Below are 21826 nucleotides of genomic sequence, written 5' to 3' on the forward strand. Positions count from 1 at the left end.
GATATGATGATAAATAGTGCGATGACCATTGGTATGATGCTAAAACAGTGTGCTGACCATTGTTATAATGCTAAACAGTGTGCTGACCATGGGTATGATGCTAAATAGTGTGCTGACCATTGGTATGATGCTAAGCAGTTTGTTGACAATAGGTATGATGTTAAGCAGTGTATTGACTACAGTGTATTGATATGATGCTAAACAATGAACTGATGATTGTTATAATGCTAAATAGTGTGTTGACAATTGGTATATGTGTAGCAGTGTACTGACATTTCATATGATGCTAAGCAGTGTACTGAATATTGGCATGATGCTAAACAGTGATGACCATTGATATGATGCTAAATAGTGTGTTGACAATTTGTATGATGCTAAATAGTGTGCTGAAAATTGCTATGATGGTAAACAGTGTGCTGACCATTGATATAATGCTAAACAGTGTGCTGACCATTGGTATGATGCTAAACAGTGTCCTGACCATTGTTATAATGCTAAACAGTGTGTTCACAATTGGCATGATGCTGAACAGTGTGTTGACAATTGATATGATGCTAAACAGTGTGTTGACAATTGATATGATGCTAAACAGTGTTTTGACAATTGATATGATGCTAAACAGTGTGTTGACAATTGATATGATGCTAAACAGTGTGTTGACAATTGATATGAAGCTAAATAGTGTGCTGACCTTTGATATAATCCTAACTAGTGTGCTGACCATTGGTATGATGCTAAACAGTGTGTTGACCATTGGTGTAATGCTAAACAGTGTTTTGACCATTGGTATGATACTAAACAGTGTGCTGACCATTGTTATAATGCTAAACAGTGCTGAGCATTGATATGATGATAAACAGTGTGCTGACCATTGTTATAATGCTAGACAGTGTGTTGACTATGTATATGATGTTAAATAGTGTCCCGACAATTGGTGTAATGCTGAAAAGTGTGCTGAACATTGGTATGATGCTAAACAGTGTGCTGACTATGTATATATTGTGTGTGTGTTTATATATATATATATACATACATACAGATATATATATATATATATATATATATATATATATGATGCTAAACAATGTGCTGACCATTGGTATGATTATGATGCTAACCAGTGTGCTGACCATATATATATATATATATATATATATATATATATGATGCTAAACAGTGTGCTGACCATTGGTATGATGCTAAAAAGTGTGCTGACAAGCTGACAATTGGTATGATGCTTAACAGTGTCCTGACAATTGGCATGATGCTACACAGTGTGCTGACCATTGGTATGATGTTTAACAGTGTCCTGACAATTGGCATGATGCTAAACAATGTGCTAACCATTGGTATGACGGAAAACAGTGTGCTGACCATTGATATGATGCTACACAGTGTGCTGACCATTGATATGGTGCAAAACAATGTGCTGACCATTGGTATGATGCTAAACAGTGTGCTGACCATTTGTATGATGCTAAACAGTGTGCTGACTATTGGTATGATGCTAAACAGTGTGCTGACCATTGGTATGATGCTTAACAGTGTCCTGACAATTGGTGTGATGCTAAACAATGTGCTGACCAGTGGTATGATGCAAAACAGTGTGCTGACCATTAATATGATGTTACACAGTGTGCTGACCATTGATATGGTGCAAAACAATGTGCTGACCATTAGCAAGGTGTTTTATAGTGCTGACCATTGATCAGGGGCATTAAATGAGATTATTCAATCATATGAACACCACCTAGTGCATACTAAAGATTGCATAATATTTAAAAATGTTATTGTTCTTGTTGTTGTTTTGTTATTGCTAAGGAACCTGAATGGTCCAAGGCAACAGTAGGAAGATATGGATACAGGTTTCACTCCTTTGTTTTGTATGTACATGTACAATTTCTAATCTTTATCATTTTGTATATGCATTATAGTCTCCTTCATTTAACGTGTAGACTGCAGTTATTCATAGCCCAATGATTATTGAACTTCATACATGCAGAATGTTCATAGCCCAATGATTATTGAAATTCATACATGTAGAATGTAATTGTTCATAGCCAAATGATTATTGAAATTCATACATGTAGAATGTAATTGTTCATAGCCCAATGATTATTGAAATTCATACATGTAGAATGTTCATAGCCCAATGATTATTTAAATTCATACATGTAGAATCTAATTTTTCATAGCCCAGTGATTATTGAAATTCATACATGTAGAATGTAATTGTTCATAGCCCAATGAATATTGAAATTCACAAATGTAGAATCTAATTTTTCATTGCCCAACGATTATTGAAAATCATACATGTGGAATGTTCATAGCCCAATGATTATTGAAATTCTTACATGTTGAATCTAATTGTTCAGAGCCCAATGATTATTTAAATTTATACATGTAGAATGTTCATAGCTTAATGATTATTGAAATTCTTACATGTTGAATCTAATTGTTCATAGCCCAATGATTATTGAAATTCATACATGCAGAATGTTCATAGCCCAATGATTATTGAAATACATACATGTAGAATGTAATTGTTCATAGCCCAATGATTATTTAAATTTATACATGTAGAATGTTCATAGCCTAATGATTATTGAAATTCTTACATGTTGAATCTAATTGTTCCTAGCCCAGTAATTATTGAAATACATACATGTAGAATGTAATTGTTCATAGCCCAATGATTATTGCAATTCATACATGTAGAATCTAATTTTTCATAGCCCAATGATTATTGAAATTCATACATGTAGAATGTAATTTTTCATAGCAAAATGATTATTGAAATTCATACATGTAGAATGTAATTGTTCATAGCCCAATGATTATTTAAATTTATACATGCAGAATGTTCATATCCCAATGATTATTGAAATTCATACATGTAGAATGTTCATAGCCCAATGATTATTGAAATTCATACATGTAGAATGTTCATAGCCCAATGATTATTGAAATTCATACATGTAGAATGTTCATAGCCCAATGATTATTGAAATTCATACATGTAGAATGTTCATAGTCCAATGATTATTGAAATTCATACATGTAGAATGTTCATAGCCCAATGATTATTGAAATTCATACATGTAGAATGTAATTGTTCATAGCCCAATGATTATTTAAATTTATATATGCATAATTATGTTCATAGCCCAATGATTATTGAAATTCTTACATGTTGAATCTAATTGTTCATAGCCCAGTGATTATTGAAATACATACATGTAGAATGTAATTGTTCATAGTCGAATGATTACTGAAATTCATACATGTAGAATGTTCATAGCCCAATGATTATTGAAATTCATACATGTAGAATCTAATTTTACATAGCCCAATGATTATTGAAATTGATACATGTAGAATGTAATTGTTCATAGCCCAATGATTATTTAAATTTATACATGCAGAATGTTCATATCCCAATGATTATTAAAATTCATACATGAAGAATGTTCATAGCCCAATGATTATTTAAATTTATACAAGCAGAATGTTCATAGCCCAATGATTATTGAAATTCATACATGTAGAATGTAATTGTTCATAGCCCAATGATTATTGAAATTCATACATGTAGAGTGTAATTGTTCATAGCCCAATGATTATTGAAATTTATACATGTAGAATGAAATTGTTGATAGCCCATTGATTATGGAAATTCATACATGTAGACTGTAATTGTTCATAGCCCAATGATTATTGAAATTCATACATGCAGAATGTTCATAGCCCAGTGATTATTGAAATACATACATGTAGAATGTAATTGTTCATAGCCCAGTGATTATTGAAATTCATACATGTAGAATGTAATTGTTCGTAGTCCAGTGATTATTGAAATACGTATGTATTGAATGTATTGGTAAGTAGCCCTATGAATGGATATGATTTTATTGAAATTCATACATATAGAATGTACTTGTTAATAGGTCTAAGAATTGATTTGATTTTATTGAAATTCATACAAAAAATTAAAGTTCTTCATCCATCTTTGAGTATTAAATGATATATGAAATGCCACTATTTTACATTGGTTCAAAAAGTTTAGACTTTGTTAAAGATATTTAGTTTTTAATTTTTTTTTTCTTGCTTCTTTCTAGTCCGATGAGTGCAGGATGAAACTGACAATGATCGGTGATTCGAATGTGGGGAAGACATCCCTTGCTCTGCAATTTACACAGGATTTTTTTCCTCATGATCACAATCCAACAATTACAGGTGAAGTATGCATTTTTCAGTACGAACATTGCAGTTAGTAAAAGATTGTACACACACTGTGTCCCCATTTTAGCATCCCCAGTAACTTAGATGTCTGCATTTAATTCAGAGGTAGGTGTGGATCCCATTTGATTTTTTTATGCTTGATGTTTAAAAAAATTTATAAAAAAATTTGGTAAATGAAAGTCCAGGAATTTGTTGTATGTGACAAAATCAAATAGGATGGCTAATGTGGGGAAGTTTACACTTTCTCTAACAAAAATAATTTCTCAATAAATATAACATTATATAATGACACATGAATCAATGAAACTTTGTAAATTTCTGTGGATGTCATTATACTGTACAATATCAATGCCATGTAAAAAGTTATTAAGTGAAATTTGTGTTCTTTTCTTATCTTTTAATTGGGTTTCAATGTAACAATCACATTACAGGTGAGGGTATTTGTGTGTCTGTGTGCAGGGAAATTATTTTTTAAACCTGCAGTCTGATACCTGACATATTTACTGACAGACATTACTAAATCATAAAAGGACATGAACTCAGTCGTCTCATGATGGCCATAAGAAATTCAAAATGTATGTTATTCTATTGTTTTTTTAAAGGCAGAACATTATATTCTGCAGAATTTCAAGTCTTGTCTGTTTACATTTTGTGTCATATTAAAACGCTGTAAAAATTTATTAAGCTGCAGACTTCATTGTGCATGTGTGTGTGTGTGTGTGTGTGTGTTATTTGGATTTGTAATGTAGCTTTAACAATTTTCCAGTCATGTTGCTACAATGTCTGCACTGTGGTAGTTGATAGCAGGGCATCATGCTGCAGACATGTAGCATGATGTCCCACCCAGCCACATTATCATGACACCAGGCTGACCAGTCCTAACACTAGCCTCTTAATGCTGAGTGCCAAATGAGGCAGCTGCTAGTACCATTTTTATAAGCCTTTGGTGTGATCCGGCCAGGGTTTGAACCCATGACCTCATGCATCCCAGGTGGACAATCTAACCACTTTAACTGAAGACTTTATTCATTGTCATCACTAAATTGCACACTATGACACTTTCCAATGAAACTCACTGACCCTCTATGCCCTGACTTGGATTTAACTTTAAGCTCCATCTTTCATATTGACATACACTGATTAACATGTTACATTTCTGGTTATAGTTAATATAATTTAATCAGCTAGTGAACTCAACTTAGGGATGACATGGTGTGACAATACAATTTATCTAACCTGGTATCATCCGTGGTAGTCAGTCCACATGATTTGGTTTGACAATACAATTTTTGTGACCCTTTACCAACTGTCACCCAACAGGTAGTCAGTCCACATGGAGACATGGTGTGATGATATGATTTATGTAACCATTTATAATCTGTTTACCTACCAGGTAGTCAGTCCACATGGAGACATGGTGTGATGATACGATTTATGTAACCTTTTATAATCTGCATACCCACCAGGTAGTCAGTCCATATGGGGACATGGTGTGATGATACGATTTATGTAACCCTTTATAATCTGCATATCCACCAGGTAGTCAGTCCACATAGGGACATGGTGTGTTGATACGTTATATGGAACCCTTTATAATCTGTTTACCTACCAGGTAGTCAGTCCACAGGGAGACATGGTGTGATGATACGATTTATGTAACCCTTTATAATCTGCATACCCACCAGGTAGTCAGTCCACATAGGGACATGGTGTGTTGATACATTATATGGAACCCTTTATAATCTGTTTACCTACCAGGTAGTCAGTCCACAGGGAGACATGGTGTGATGATACGATTTATGTAACCCTTTATAATCTGCATACCCACCAGGTAGTCAGTCCATATGGGGACATGGTGTGATGATATGATTTATGTAACCCTTTATAATCTGTATACCCACCAGGTAGTCATTCCAGATGTTTACATGGCTTGATAATATGATTTATATGTCCTACTTTTTTTTAAAATGTCCAGCATCGTGTCACGTACAGACTTCTATATGTACAACTAGCATACCGGCTCTTTGTCTAACATGGCACACGTGTAACATATTGTCTTTTAATACTGTTTTGTATAGTATGGCAGATATATACTTATCTAAGTTCTGTTGAAGTCTTATTTACAGCTTTAATGTTAATAATGTTTAATATATTCAGACTTACAGATTTTTCATTTTTCTACAATATATATATATATATATATATATATATATATATATATATATATATATATATATATATATATATATAACATTTAATAATGCAAATTTTGTTTTAAATCCGGTAATTATCACTTTCCTAAAATCTAGTGAGAGATAGAATCATCATAGAATGCATAATGCTTGAATGTTTTAAAGCATGGAAACAGTTAATTGACTAAATGATGCCTGTGAAGAGTATTTCATTGATAAGATAATTAAATGTTTATTTGCTGATAGGAAAAGTCTATTAAGTTGCTTAATTCTGGCTTTTGATATCTGTTGTAACTTCAACACAGTTAACAAATTAGTTGCTTTCAGGTGTTTGTAGTACATCGTAGATGACAACCTCACAGTAACACCATATTTATTGCATAGAAAATTACACTCTACACAACTCCTATGGATTTGCCTGTGGCATGTTAGTGACATCTGAAGAACTTGCAAGTCCTAATAGAACATTTCAGGACAGTGCAATTACTGTATGCTGATGTTTTACTAGTACAACTGATGTAGTTTAATTGCCCTGTGCATTTGATGAATATATAGTAAAATTTAAATTCTCTGTCTTAATAAATGTAATAGTGAAGCATTAATGCTTTTGACTCCATTGATTTGTGTAATTCTAGCTGCTTAAGGCTTTAGTTGGGTTAATATGGATGTATGTGATTTTGATACTGTAAGGGAGACAACTCAAACTTTGCTGACACCATATCTTGATATATCTTGTCAGCTTGATTCATATTCTGTTATCAATTTATTGAACTTTTGCCTTAGTAGCATCTATTAATATGAAAATGTATTATTTGAATTTTGTGTAAGGGAAATAACTCATATCAATAAGTCTTTAGATGTACCCCCACTCCATACATTCAACTTAGCCCTATAAATTGTTTCCCATGCTTATTTTAAAGTTGATGTTTATAGGTCTGAAGTTAAAGTGGTTGAGGTGAAATTAGGGGTTTTTTTTCTTCTTTTTTTCTCTCATTTTGTTTCATGTGTGGCAAAGGTGATTAAATTTTGTCAGTAATGGCTGTGTCAACAATGTTAAAGTTATTACAAGCAACAGTAATAATGTATGGATACCATAGAAAACATGGTGTTTGCTCTTCCTTTGTATTTTATATTTGTAAAGAGTAAAATTGATGTCATTATAAATAAAGCTGCCTATTTTGGAAAACCTTATTGTCCTAATGTAAATCACAATTTTGGAAGCAGTCTATTATGTGGTAGATATGTACATCAGGTAAGTATGTATATGAGGTAGGTGTGTTCATGTATTTATTAAGGTGCACATCAATATTTACACAGCAATTCTATCTTGTAAGGAATTAAATTGATGAACCTTTTGAAGTTTGATTGATCGATCATTCAATAAATTATTAATGTAGTTTTATAGAAAAATGAAGATGATTGAATTAAGAAATAATTCACTGCAAAGTATCAATTTCAATAAATAAGTACCTGTTTTCAGTGTTGTGCCCCAAGTCAGTACAACAATCAGAGCGGTAACCCAGTAATATTTAAAATACATTGCAACAATGAAAACATGCAATTCTCACTGCACTATAAATCATTATTTTGATTCTAAAACGAAAACTAAACATACTCAAGCTTATCTACATGACTTGCATTTTATTAACCTATTGATACAGGATGGAAGCATTTCAACTTTTGGCCACGTTTTCATATTATGACACTGCACTGTTACATAACACTAGTATTACTGTGAGTGATATGAACCTTTATAAGATATATGTATTGTACAGGGCATATTCCTCCTTCTTACCATATGCAGTAAAGGAAGATGGAACTCATGTCCAGGCAAGGCAATGAGGAAATTCTGTTTTGATTTATTATGCTTTAGGTGACCCAGATGTAATCCAGCTGTGTCCATGTATGTATTAATTATGGACAGGGGAGGCAACTCATACTATGAAAGTGGTGGTCAGCCACTATATTTACTTGGCTGTATATGTTTAATTTACAGATTAATGCATGCATTTAAAGGCAGTCTTAATATAGTTGCTTTAATTCCCATATTAATGTTTTCAGACATTAAGTAATTGGCTTGAATTCAAACGTTCCTCTTGAATTCGAATGTTCCACTTTTCAGACATCAAGCAATGCCTTGAAGACAATTGTTCCACTTTTCAGAAATCAAGTTATCCCTTGAATACAAATGTTCCACTTTTCAGACATTGAGTAATGCTTTAAATACAAAAGTACCACTTTTCAGACATTGAAACAAGAGTGCTAAACATTGAGGGACAAGATGTTTTGTTCCAGATTTGGGACACCGCTGGGCAAGAAAAATTTCGTTCGCTTCTGCCACTTTATCTTCGTGGAGTAGATGGTGCTTTATTGGTGTATGATGTAACAAGACAGGTAAGAAAGCGTGTGAGGCATTTTTTCCATTTTAATCCTCTTTTTGTATTTCATAGCCCATTTAAATTTGGTTGCATTGAAATTCATCAGATTAAAGAATATGTTGGATAAACATTTTGAGTTGTAATTTCAGTTAATTCACATTTTTATTCAGATCATTAGATAGAATGTAACTCTGTTCAAGCGACCCCAAATTTGCATTGAAAAGTTTTAATACCCGGTTCATCATGGTCAAATAATTTATATCATTCCAGTTTTACAGTAAAAATGCTCCGTCAAATTAAAATTATAACTATGATCATTAATACATTGTTACAAGAGTTCATTTATTTTGATGAGGTAAATTAATGTTAATTTTAGTTTGAAGAAGAATTGGTTTTTGTCATACATTTATTTAAAGAGTATGACCCTTGAAATATCAAACAGTTAATATTGTCAGGGCTAGTAATTATGCAAAGCTATGACATCATATGAAAACATTTGCAACAGTCAAGCATTTTGCATCCATCTTTGTTCATTCTGCAATATTTCCTTTATTGTTATGCTTTCCTACCCAACCTGTGAGAACATTTTCTATGGGTACCAATGTTGAATCCATTTTAGTATGCTAGCATGAAACTACTTAACTTTAAGCCATGAAACTTTGTACAGTTTCTTATTATTTTAAGCACATGACCTAAGTTTTGTACAATGTGTTATATTTTAGGTACATGTCCTAAATTTTGTACAATTTGTTATAGTTTTCAGTAGATGTCCTAAATTTTGTTTAGTTTGTTATAGTTTTACGTATATGTCCTAAATTTTGTATAGTGTGTTGCAATTTTAAGTACATGTTCTAAATGTTGTACAGTGTGTTATAGTTTTAAGTACATGTCCTGAATTTATTACACTGTGCTATAGTGTTAAGTACATGTCCTGAATTTATTACACTGTGTAATAGTGTTAAGTACACTTCCTATATTTGATACAATGTGTTATAGTTTTAAGTATATGTCTTACATGCACAATACCACACATGTATTTTGTTCTGAGTTAACAGACAGAATGAGTTTGATACCATCAAACCTAGATATGTTTATACGTCATAAGAATTGAGTTCTTTCCCTGGCTAAAAACACAAACAAAGGTTTATATTTATTACATACACTATCGTTCTTTCCTCTCCAAGGATTATATGGTGTCAATCAAATAAAAAACAAATTGGGATGTATATCAAAGTTCATTCTATGTATTTCAGAAGATTCTTATGTTACGTGTTTAGGCTCAAATAAACAGTAATACAAAAAAGAGTGAAAACAACAAGCTTTGAAAAATTTAACAGATTATTTATTTCCCTGGATAAATACTGTAAAAATAAAAAAAAAGAACTTACGGTTTTAAGAATCAGATCCAAAAATAATCCAAGAATAATCGACGAATAAAATTTTAGAAGTCCTAATAATGAAATGTTCTAATGAATTAAAGTTTGAGTCCCAATGCAGAATCTAAGATGGAAGGCGATGATGTATGCTGTATTCAGTTCAGTGTTGTTGTCTGCAGTTCCTTGTAGAAACACAAGAAATAATCTGGTGTTTGAATTCATGAAATTTCTTTGTCCAAGAATTCTGTATGAGCACATATATTTCCAGTTAAAAAAAGAATTAATCCTTTTGAATTCAATTAATTCAAATAAACATAACTCCAAACTGACATAACAAAAGAACACCTTGACAGCAAGTGTTTTAAGCCTAGACTGAGATTATTTCTCTAAAATAATGGTTATACAGTAATTTTGAAGCACAGAATGGGTGCCCGTATGAGAGTCACATGATCATGTTTACAACACATACTCAAAACATGGCCCTGACAAAAACCGAATAATTTTACACTAAGAATAAAATTTTGAAAAGTTGTTTACTTCAGTAAAACTATTTACAGGCCTGATGTCACATATTCAACACAGCCTCAATCTCAGCCTTATTATTCCCACATTAAAAATTAATTTTAAAAATAACTTGTTCACATGACTTCCTAAGTTTGAATTAAGGTCAAAAACTATGTCAGCCTTGTATGTTTACAATTGAATCAGTCATGGTCAAACTATTTTCTGAAAAATATTCCAAATCACATAAACAAGATTATTTTATAATATCATGTACAATAAAAAAACTTTTTAAACTGACAAACAAACAACAAAATTAAAATAGATATGAATTAAATTATACGTAACAATATTGATCCAATGAAGTCATTGAAAATACCTGAATAGTTCTAATTTGTTTGTGTGGTACAGAAAATAAACTGATCACCAGGTAAATCATATAATGGATATTTAATAAAGAAACTTAACGATGTTTTAGATTTCTTTTTACACATTTTTTAAATTTTTGTACCGGGATGTATTGGCTGCTTGTACAATTAAGCAAATACTACTTGCTTTATACAGTGCAATTTTGTATCCATGTATACATGTTTGCATGCCTATGTACATGACCTGATGTATACATGTTTGTTTACCTCTATAGATGACCTGATGTATACATGTTTGTATGCATATCTAGATGACCTGATGTATACATGTTTGTATGCCTATGTAGATGACCTGTTGTATACATGTTTGTATGCCTATGTAGACAACCTGATGTATACATGTTTGTATGCCTGTGTAAATGACCTGATGTATACATGTTTGTATGCCTATGTAGATGACCTGATGTATACATGTTTGCATGCCTATGTAGATGACCTGATGTATACGTGTTTGTATGCCTATTTAGATGACCTGATGCATCCATGTTTGTATGCCTATGTAGATCACCTGATGTATACATGTTTGTATGCCTGTGTAGATGACCTGATGTATACATCTTTATATGTCTATGTAGATGGCCTGATGTATACATGTTTGTATGCCTACGTAGATCACCTGATGTATACATGTTTGTATGCCTGTGTAGATGACCTGATGTATACATGTTTGTATGCCTATTTAGATGACCTGATGCATGCATGCTTGTATGCCTATGTAGATGACCTGATGTATACATGTTTGTATGCCTGTGTAGATGACCTGATGTATACATCTTTATATGCCTATGTAGATGGCCTGATGTATACATCTTTGTATGCCTGTGTAGTTGACCTGATGTATACATGTTTGTATGCCTGTGTAGATGACCTGATGTATACATGTTTGTATGCCTATGTACATGACCTGATGTATACATGTTTCTATGCCTGTGTAGATGACCTGAAGTATACATGTTTGTATGCCTATGTAGATGACCTGATGTATACATGTTTGTATGCCTATATAGATGACCTGATGTATACATGTTTGTATGCCTATGTAGATGACCTGATGTATACATGTTTGTATGCCTATGTACATGACCTGATGTATACATGTTTGTATGCCTATGTACATGACCTGATGTATACATCTTTATATGCCTATGTAGATGACTTGATCTATACATGTTTGTATGCCTATGTACATGACCTGATGTATACATCTTTATATGCCTATGTAGATGACCTGATGTATACATGTTTGTATGCCTATGTAGATGACCTGTTGTATACATGTTTTTATGCCTATGTAGATGACCTGATGTATACATGTTTGTATGCCTATGTAGATGACCTGATGCATACATGTTTGTATGCCTATGTAGATGACCTGATGTATACATGTTTGTATGCCTATGTACATGACCTGATGTATACATCTTTATATGCCTATGTAGATGACCTGATGTATACATGTTTGTATGCATATGTAGATGACCTGATGTATACATGTTTGTATGCCTATGTAGATGACCTGATGTATACATGTTTGTATGCCTACGTACATGACCTGTTGTATAAATGTTTGTATGCCTATGTACATGACCTGATGTATACATGTTTGTATGCCTATCTACATGACCTGATGTATACATCTTTATATGCCTATGTAGATGACTTGATGTATACATGTTTGTATGCCTATGTAGATGACTTGATGTATACATGTTTTGTATGCCTATGTACATGACCTGATGTATACATCTTTATATGCCTATGTAGATGACCTGATGTATACATGTTTGTATGCCTATGTAGATGACCTATTGTATACATGTTTGTATGCCTATGTAGATGACCTGATGTATACATGTTTGTATGCCTGTGTAGATGACCTGATGTATACATGTTTGTATGCCTGTGTAGATGACCTGATGTATACATGTTTGTATGCCTGTGTAGATGACCTGATGTATACATGTTTGTATGCTTATGTAGATGACCTGATGTATACATGTTTCTATGCCTATATAGATGACCTGATGTATACATGTTTGTATGCCTATGTAGATGACCTGATGTATACATGTTTGTATGCCTGTGTAGATGGCCTGATGTATACACCTTTATATGCGTATGTAGATGACCTGATGTATACATCTTTGTATGCCTATGTAGATGACCTGATGTATACATGTTTGTATGCCTGTGTAGATGACCTGATGTATACATGTTTGTATGCCTATGTAGATGACTTGATGTATACATGTTTTGTATGCCTATGTAGATGACCTGATGTATACATGTTTGTATGCCTATGTAGATGACCTGATGTCTACATTTTTGTATGCCTGTGTAGATGACCTGATGTATACACCTTTATATGCGTATGTACATGACCTGGTGTATACATGTTTGTATGCCTATATAGATGACCTGATGTATACATGTTTGTATGCCCGTGTAGATGACCTGACGTATACATCTTTATATGCCTATGTAGATGACCTGATGTATACATGTTTGTATGCCTATGTAGATGACCTGATGCATACATGTTTATATGCCTGTGTAGATGACCTGAAGCATACATGTTTGTATGCCTATGTAGATGACCTGATGGATACATGTTTGTATGCCTATGTACATGGCCTGATGTATACATGTTTGTATGCCTATGTACATGACCTGATGTATACATCTTTATATGCCTGTGTAGATGACCTGATGTATACATGTTTGTATGCATATGTAGATGACCTGATGTATACATGTTTCTATGCCTATGTAGATGACCTGATGTATACATGTTTGTATGCCTGTGTAGATGACCTGATGTATACATGTTTGTATGCCTATGTAGATGACCTGATGTATACATGTTTGTATGCCTATGTAGATGACCTGATGTATACATGTTTGTATGCCTATGTAGATGACCTGATGTATGCATGTTTGTATGCCTGTGTAGATGACCTGATGTATACATGTTTGTATGCCTGTGTAGATGACCTGATGTATACACCTTTATATGCATATGTACATCACCTGATGTATACATGTTTGTATGCCTATGTAGATGACCTGATGTATACATGTTTGTATGCCTGTGTAGATGACCTGATGTATACATGTTTGTATGCCTGTGTGGATGACCTGATGTATACATGTTTGTATGCCTATGTAGATGACCTGATGTATACATGTTTGTACGCCTATGTAGATGACCTGATGTATACATGTTTTGTATGCCTATGTAGATGACCTGATGTATACATGTTTGTATGCCTATGTAGATGACATGATGTATACATGTTTGTATGCCTATGTAGATGACCTGTTGTATACATGTTTGTATGCCTATGTACATGACCTGATGTATACATCTTTATATGCCTATGTAGATGACCTGATGTATACATGTTTGTATGCCTATGTAGATGACCTGTTGTATACATGTTTGTATGCCTATGTAGATGACCTGATGTATACATGTTTGTATGCCTGTGTAGATGACCTGATGTATACATGTTTCTATGCCTGTGTAGATAACCTGATGTATACATGTTTGTATGCCTATCTAGATGACCTGATGTATACATGTTTGTATGCCTATATAGATGACCTGATGTATACATGTTTTTATGCCTATGTAGATGACCTGATGTATACATGTTTTTATGCCTATGTAGATGACCTGATATATACATGTTTGTATGCCTATGTACATGACCTGATGTATACATGTTTGTATGCCTATGTACATGACCTGATGTATACATCTTTATATGCCTATGTAGATGACTTGATGTATACATGTTTGTATGCCTATGTACATGACCTGATGTATACATCTTTATATGCCTATGTAGATGACCTGATGTATACATGTTTGTATGCCTATGTAGATGACCTGATGTATACATGTTTGTATGCCTATGTAGATGACCTGATGTATACATGTTTGTATGCCTATGTAGATGACGTGATGCATACATGTTTGTATGCCTGTGTAGATGACCTGAAGCATACATGTTTGTATGCCTATGTAGATGACCTGATGTATACATGTTTGTATGCCTATGTAGATAACCTGATGTATACATGTTTGTATGCCTATGTACATGACCTGATGTATACATCTTTATATGCCTGTGTAGATGACCTGATGTATACATGTTTGTATGCCTATGTAGATGACTTGATGTATACATGTTTGTATGCCTATGTAGATGACTTGATGTATACATGTTTTGTATGCCTATGTACATGACCTGATGTATACATCTTTATATGCCTATGTAGATGACCTGATGTATACATGTTTGTATGCCTATGTAAATGACCTATTGTATACATGTTTGTATGCCTATGTAGATGACCTGATGTATACATGTTTGTATGCCTGTGTAGATGACCTGATGTATACATGTTTGTATGCCTATGTAGATGACCTGATGTATACATGTTTGTATGCCTGTGTAGATGACCTGATGTATACTTGTTTGTATGCCTATGTAGATGACATGATGTATACATGTTTGTATGCCTGTGTAGATGACCTGATGTATACATGTTTGTATGCTTATGTAGATGACCTGATGTATACATGTTTCTATGCCTATATAGATGACCTGATGTATACATGTTTGAATGCCTATGTAGATGACCTGATGTATACATGTTTGTATGCCTATGTAGATGACCTGATGTATACATGTTTGTATGCCTATGTAGATGACCTGATGTATACATGTTTTGTATGCCTATGTAGATGACATGATGTATACATGTTTGTATGCCTATGTAGATGACCTGATGTATACATTTTTGTATGCCTGTGTAGATGACCTGATGTATACACCTTTATATGCATATGTACATGACCTGGTGTATACATGTTTGTATGGCTATGTGGATGACCTGATGTATACATGTTTGTATGCCTGTGTAGATGACCTGACGTATACATCTTTATATGCCTATGTAGATGACCTGATGTATACATGTTTGTATGCCTATGTAGATGACCTGATGTATACATGTTTGTATGCCTATTTAGATGACCTGATGCATACATGTTTATATGCCTGTGTAGATGACCTGAAGCATACATGTTTGTATGCCTATGTAGATGACCTGATGGATACATGTTTGTATGCCTATGTACATGACCTGATGTATTCATGTTTGTATGCCTATGTACATGACCTGATGTATACATCTTTATATGCCTGTGTAGATGACCAGATGTATACATGTTTGTATGCATATGTAGATAACCTGATGTATGCATGTTTGTTTGCCTATGTAGATGACCTGATGTATACCTGTTTGTATGCCTATGTACATGACCTGATGTATACATGTTTGTATGCCTATGTACATGACCTGATGTATACATCTTTATATGCCTATGTAGATGACCTGATGTATACATCTTTATATACCTATGTAGATGACCTGATCTATACATGTTTGTATGCCTATGTAGATGACCTGATGTATACATGTTTGTATGCCTGTGTAGATGACCTGATGTATACATGTTTGTATGCCTATGTAGATGACATGTTGTATACATGTTTGTATGCCTGTGTAGATGGCCTGATGTATACATGTTTGTATGCTGATGTATACATGTTTATATGCCTATGTAGATGACCTGATATATACATGTTTGTATGCCTATGTAGATGACGTAATGCATACATTTTTGTATGCCTATGTAGATGACCTGATGTATACATGTTTGTATGCCTGTGTAGTTGACATGATGTATACATGTTTGTATGCCTGTGTAGATGTCCTGATGTATACATGTTTGTATGCCTGTGTAGATGACCTGATGTATACATGTTTGTATGCCTATGTAGATGACCTGATGTATACATGTTTGTACGCCTATATAGATGACCTGATGTATACATGTTTTGTATGCCTATGTAGATGACCTGATGTATACATGTTTGTATGCCTATGTAGATGACCTGATATATACATGTTTGTATGCCTATGTAGATGACCTGATGTATACATGTTTGTATGCCTATGTACATGACCTGATGTATACATCTTTATATGCCTATGTAGATGACCTGATGTATACATGTTTGTATGCCTATGTAGATGACCTATTGTATACATGTTTGTATGCCTATGTAGATGACCTGATGTATACATGTTTGTATGTCTGTGTAGATGACCTGATGTATACATGTTTGTATGCCTATGTAGACGACCTGATGTATACATGTTTGTATGCCTGTGTAGATGACCTGATGTATACTTGTTTGTATGCCTATGTAGATGACATGATGTATACATGTTTGTATGCCTGTGTAGATGACCTGATGTATACATGTTTGTATGCTTATGTAGATGACCTGATGTATACATGTTTCTATGCCTATATAGATGACCTGATGTATACATGTTTGAATGCCTATGTAGATGACCTGATGTATACATGTTTGTATGCCTATGTAGATGACCTGATGTATACATGTTTGTATGCCTATGTAGATGACCTGATGTATACATGTTTTGTACGCCTATGTAGATGACATGATGTATACATGTTTGTATGCCTGTGTAGATGACCTGATGTATACACCTTTATATGCATATGTACATGACCTGGTGTATACATGTTTGTATGGCTATGTGGATGACCTGATGTATACATGTTTGTATGCCTGTGTAGATGACCTGACGTATACATCTTTATATGCCTATGTAGATGACCTGATGTATACATGTTTGTATGCCTATGTAGATGACCTGATGTATACATGTTTGTATGCCTATTTAGATGACCTGATGCATACATGTTTATATGCCTGTGTAGATGACCTGAAGCATACATGTTTGTATGCCTATGTAGATGACCTGATGGATACATGTTTGTATGCCTATGTACATGACCTGATGTATTCATGTTTGTATGCCTATGTACATGACCTGATGTATACATCTTTATATGCCTGTGTAGATGACCAGATGTATACATGTTTGTATGCATATGTAGATAACCTGATGTATGCATGTTTGTTTGCCTATGTAGATGACCTGATGTATACATGTTTGTATGCCTATGTAGATGACCTGATGTATACATGTTTGTATGCCTATGTAGATGACCTATTGTATACCTGTTTGTATGCCTATGTACATGACCTGATGTATACATGTTTGTATGCCTATGTACATGACCTGATGTATACATCTTTATATGCCTATGTAGATGACCTGATGTATACATCTTTATATACCTATGTAGATGACCTGATCTATACATGTTTGTATGCCTATGTAGATGACCTGATGTATACATGTTTGTATGCCTATGTAGATGACCTGATGTATACATGTTTGTATGCCTATGTAGTTGACCTGATGTATACATGTTTGTATGCCTGTGTAGATGACCTGATGTATACCTGTTTGTATGCCTGTGTAGATGACCTGATGTATACATGTTTGTATGCCTGTGTAGATGACCTGATGTATACATGTTTGTATGCCTATGTAGATGACATGTTGTATACATGTTTGTATCCCTGTGTAGATGGCCTGATGTATACATGTTTGTATGCTGATGTATACATGTTTATATGCCTATGTAGATGACCTGATCTATACATGTTTGTATGCCTATGTAGATGACGTGATGCATACATTTTTGTATGCCTATGTAGATGACCTGATGAATACATGTTTGTATGCCTGTGTAGTTGACATGATGTATACATGTTTGCATGCCTGTGTAGATGACCTGATGTATACATGTTTGTATGCCTATGTAGATGACCTGATGTATACATGTTTGTACGCCTATATAGATGACCTGATGTATACATGTTTTGTATGCCTATGTAGATGACCTGATGTATACATGTTTGTATGCCTATGTAGATGACCTGATATATACATGTTTGTATGCCTATGTAGATGACCTGATGTATACATGTTTGTATGCCTATGTACATGACCTGATGTATACGTCTTTATATGCCTATGTAGATGACCTGATGTATACATGTTTGTATGCCTATGTAGATGACCTATTGTATACATGTTTGTATGCCTATGTAGATGACCTGATGTATACATGTTTGTATGCCTGTGTAGATGACCTGATGTATACATGTTTGTATGCCTATGTACATGACCTGATGTATACATGTTTGTATGCCTGTGTAGATGACCTGATGTATACTTGTTTGCATGCCTATGTAGATGACATGATGTATACATGTTTGTATGCCTGTGTAGATGACCTGATGTATACATGTTTGTATGCTTATGTAGATGACCTGATGTATACATGTTTGTATGCCTATATAGATGACCTGATGTATACATGTTTGAATGCCTATGTAGATGACCTGATGTATACATGTTTGTATGCCTATGTAGATGACCTGATGTATACATGTTTGTATGCCTATGTAGATGACCTGATGTATACATGTTTTGTATGCCTATGTAGATGACATGATGTATACATTTTTGTATGCCTATGTAGATGACCTGATGTATATATTTTTGTATGCCTGTGTAGATGACCTGATGTATACACCTTTATATGCATATGTACATGACCTGGTGTATACATGTTTGTATGGCTATGTGGATGACCTGATGTATACATGTTTGTATGCCTGTGTAGATGACCTGACGTATACATCTTTATATGCCTATGTAGATGACCTGATGTATACATGTTTGTATGCCTATGTAGATGACCTGATGTATAGATGTTTGTATGCCTATTTAGATGACCTGATGCATACATGTTTATATGCCTGTGTAGATGACCTGAAGCATACATGTTTGTATGCCTATGTAGATGACCTGATGGATACATGTTTGTATGCCTATGTACATGACCTGATGTATTCATGTTTGTATGCCTATATACATGACCTGATGTATACATCTTTATATGCCTGTGTAGATGACCAGATGTATACATGTTTGTATGCATATGTAGATAACCTGATGTATGCATGTTTGTTTGCCTATGTAGATGACCTGATGTATACATGTTTGTATGCCTATGTAGATGACCTGATGTATACATGTTTGTATGCCTATGTAGATGACCTGATGTATACCTGTTTGTATGCCTATGTACATGACCTGATGTATACATGTTTGTATGCCTATGTACATGACCTGATGTATACATCTTTATATGCCTATGTAGATGACCTGATGTATACATCTTTATATACCTATGTAGATGACCTGATCTATACATGTTTGTATGCCTATGTAGATGACCTGATGTATATATGTTTGTATGCCTATGTAGATGACCTGATGTATACATGTTTGTATGCCTGTATAGATGACCTGATATATACCTGTTTGTATGCCTGTGTAGATGACCTGATGTATACATGTTTGTATGCCTGTGTAGATGACCTGATGTATACATGTTTGTATGCCTATGTAGATGACATGTTGTATACATGTTTGTATGCCTGTGTAGATGGCCTGATGTATACATGTTTGTATGCTGATGTATACATGTTTATATGCCTATGTAGATGACCTGATATATACATGTTTGTATGCCTATGTAGATGACGTAATGCATACATTTTTGTATGCCTATGTAGATGACCTGATGTATACATGTTTGTATGCCTGTGTAGTTGACATGATGTATACATGTTTGTATGCCTGTGTAGATGTCCTGATGTATACATGTTTGTATGCCTGTGTAGATGACCTGATGTATACATGTTTGTATGCCTATGTAGATGACCTGATGTATACATGTTTGTACGCCTATATAGATGACCTGATGTATACATGTTTTGTATGCCTATGTAGATGACCTGATGTATACATGTTTGTATGCCTATGTAGATGACCTGATATATACATGTTTGTATGCCTATGTAGATGACCTGATGTATACATGTTTGTATGCCTATGTACATGTCCTGATGTATACATCTTTATATGCCTATGTAGATGACCTGATGTATACATGTTTGTATGCCTATGTAGATGACTTGATGTGTACATGTTTGTATGCCTATGTACATGACCTGATATATACATCTTTATATGCCTATGTACATGACCTGATGTATACATGTTTGTATGCCTATGTAGATGACCTGATGTATACATGTTTGTATGCCTGTGTAGATGACCTGATGTATACATGTTTGTATGCCTATGTACATGACCTGATGTATACATGTTTCTATGCCTGTGTAGATGACCTGATGTATACATGTTTGTATGCCTATGTAGATGACCTGATGTATACATGTTTGTATGCCTATATAGATGACCTGATGTATACATGTTTGTATGCCTATGTAGATGACCTGATGTATACATGTTTGTATGCCTATGTACATGACCTGATGTATACATGTTTGTATGCCTATGTACATGACCTGATGTATACATCTTTATATGCCTATGTAGATGACCTGATGTATACATGTTTGTATGCCTATGTAGATGACCTGTTGTATACATGTTTGTATTCCTATGTAGATGACCTGATGTATACATGTTTGTATGCCTATGTAGATGACCTGATGTATACATGTTTGTATGCCTATGTAGTTGACCTGATGTATACATTTTTGTATGCCTTTGTAGATGGCCTGATGTATACCTGTTTGTATGCCTGTGTAGATGACCTGATGTATACATGTTTGTATGCCTGTGTAGATGACCTGATGTAT

General features: G+C 33.9%; 1 protein-coding gene across 1 annotated transcript in view; it reads left to right on the plus strand.

Annotated features, from left to right (window-relative positions):
* Positions 1-21826, plus strand: part of LOC149790212 (uncharacterized) — a 56937-nt gene that overhangs the window by 9841 nt on the left and 25270 nt on the right. The window contains exons 2-3 of the mRNA XM_089972228.1: positions 4119-4236; positions 8680-8828. Of these exons, the coding sequence (XP_089828354.1) occupies positions 4134-4236; positions 8680-8828 (252 nt within the window). The 5' untranslated portion in view covers positions 4119-4133. The remainder of the gene's footprint in view (positions 1-4118; positions 4237-8679; positions 8829-21826) is intronic.

This window comes from Sinohyriopsis cumingii, chromosome 10 (assembly GCF_028554795.1).
Source record: "Sinohyriopsis cumingii isolate HCF-2022 chromosome 10, ASM2855479v2, whole genome shotgun sequence".
Taxonomy (NCBI): domain Eukaryota; kingdom Metazoa; phylum Mollusca; class Bivalvia; order Unionida; family Unionidae; genus Sinohyriopsis; species Sinohyriopsis cumingii.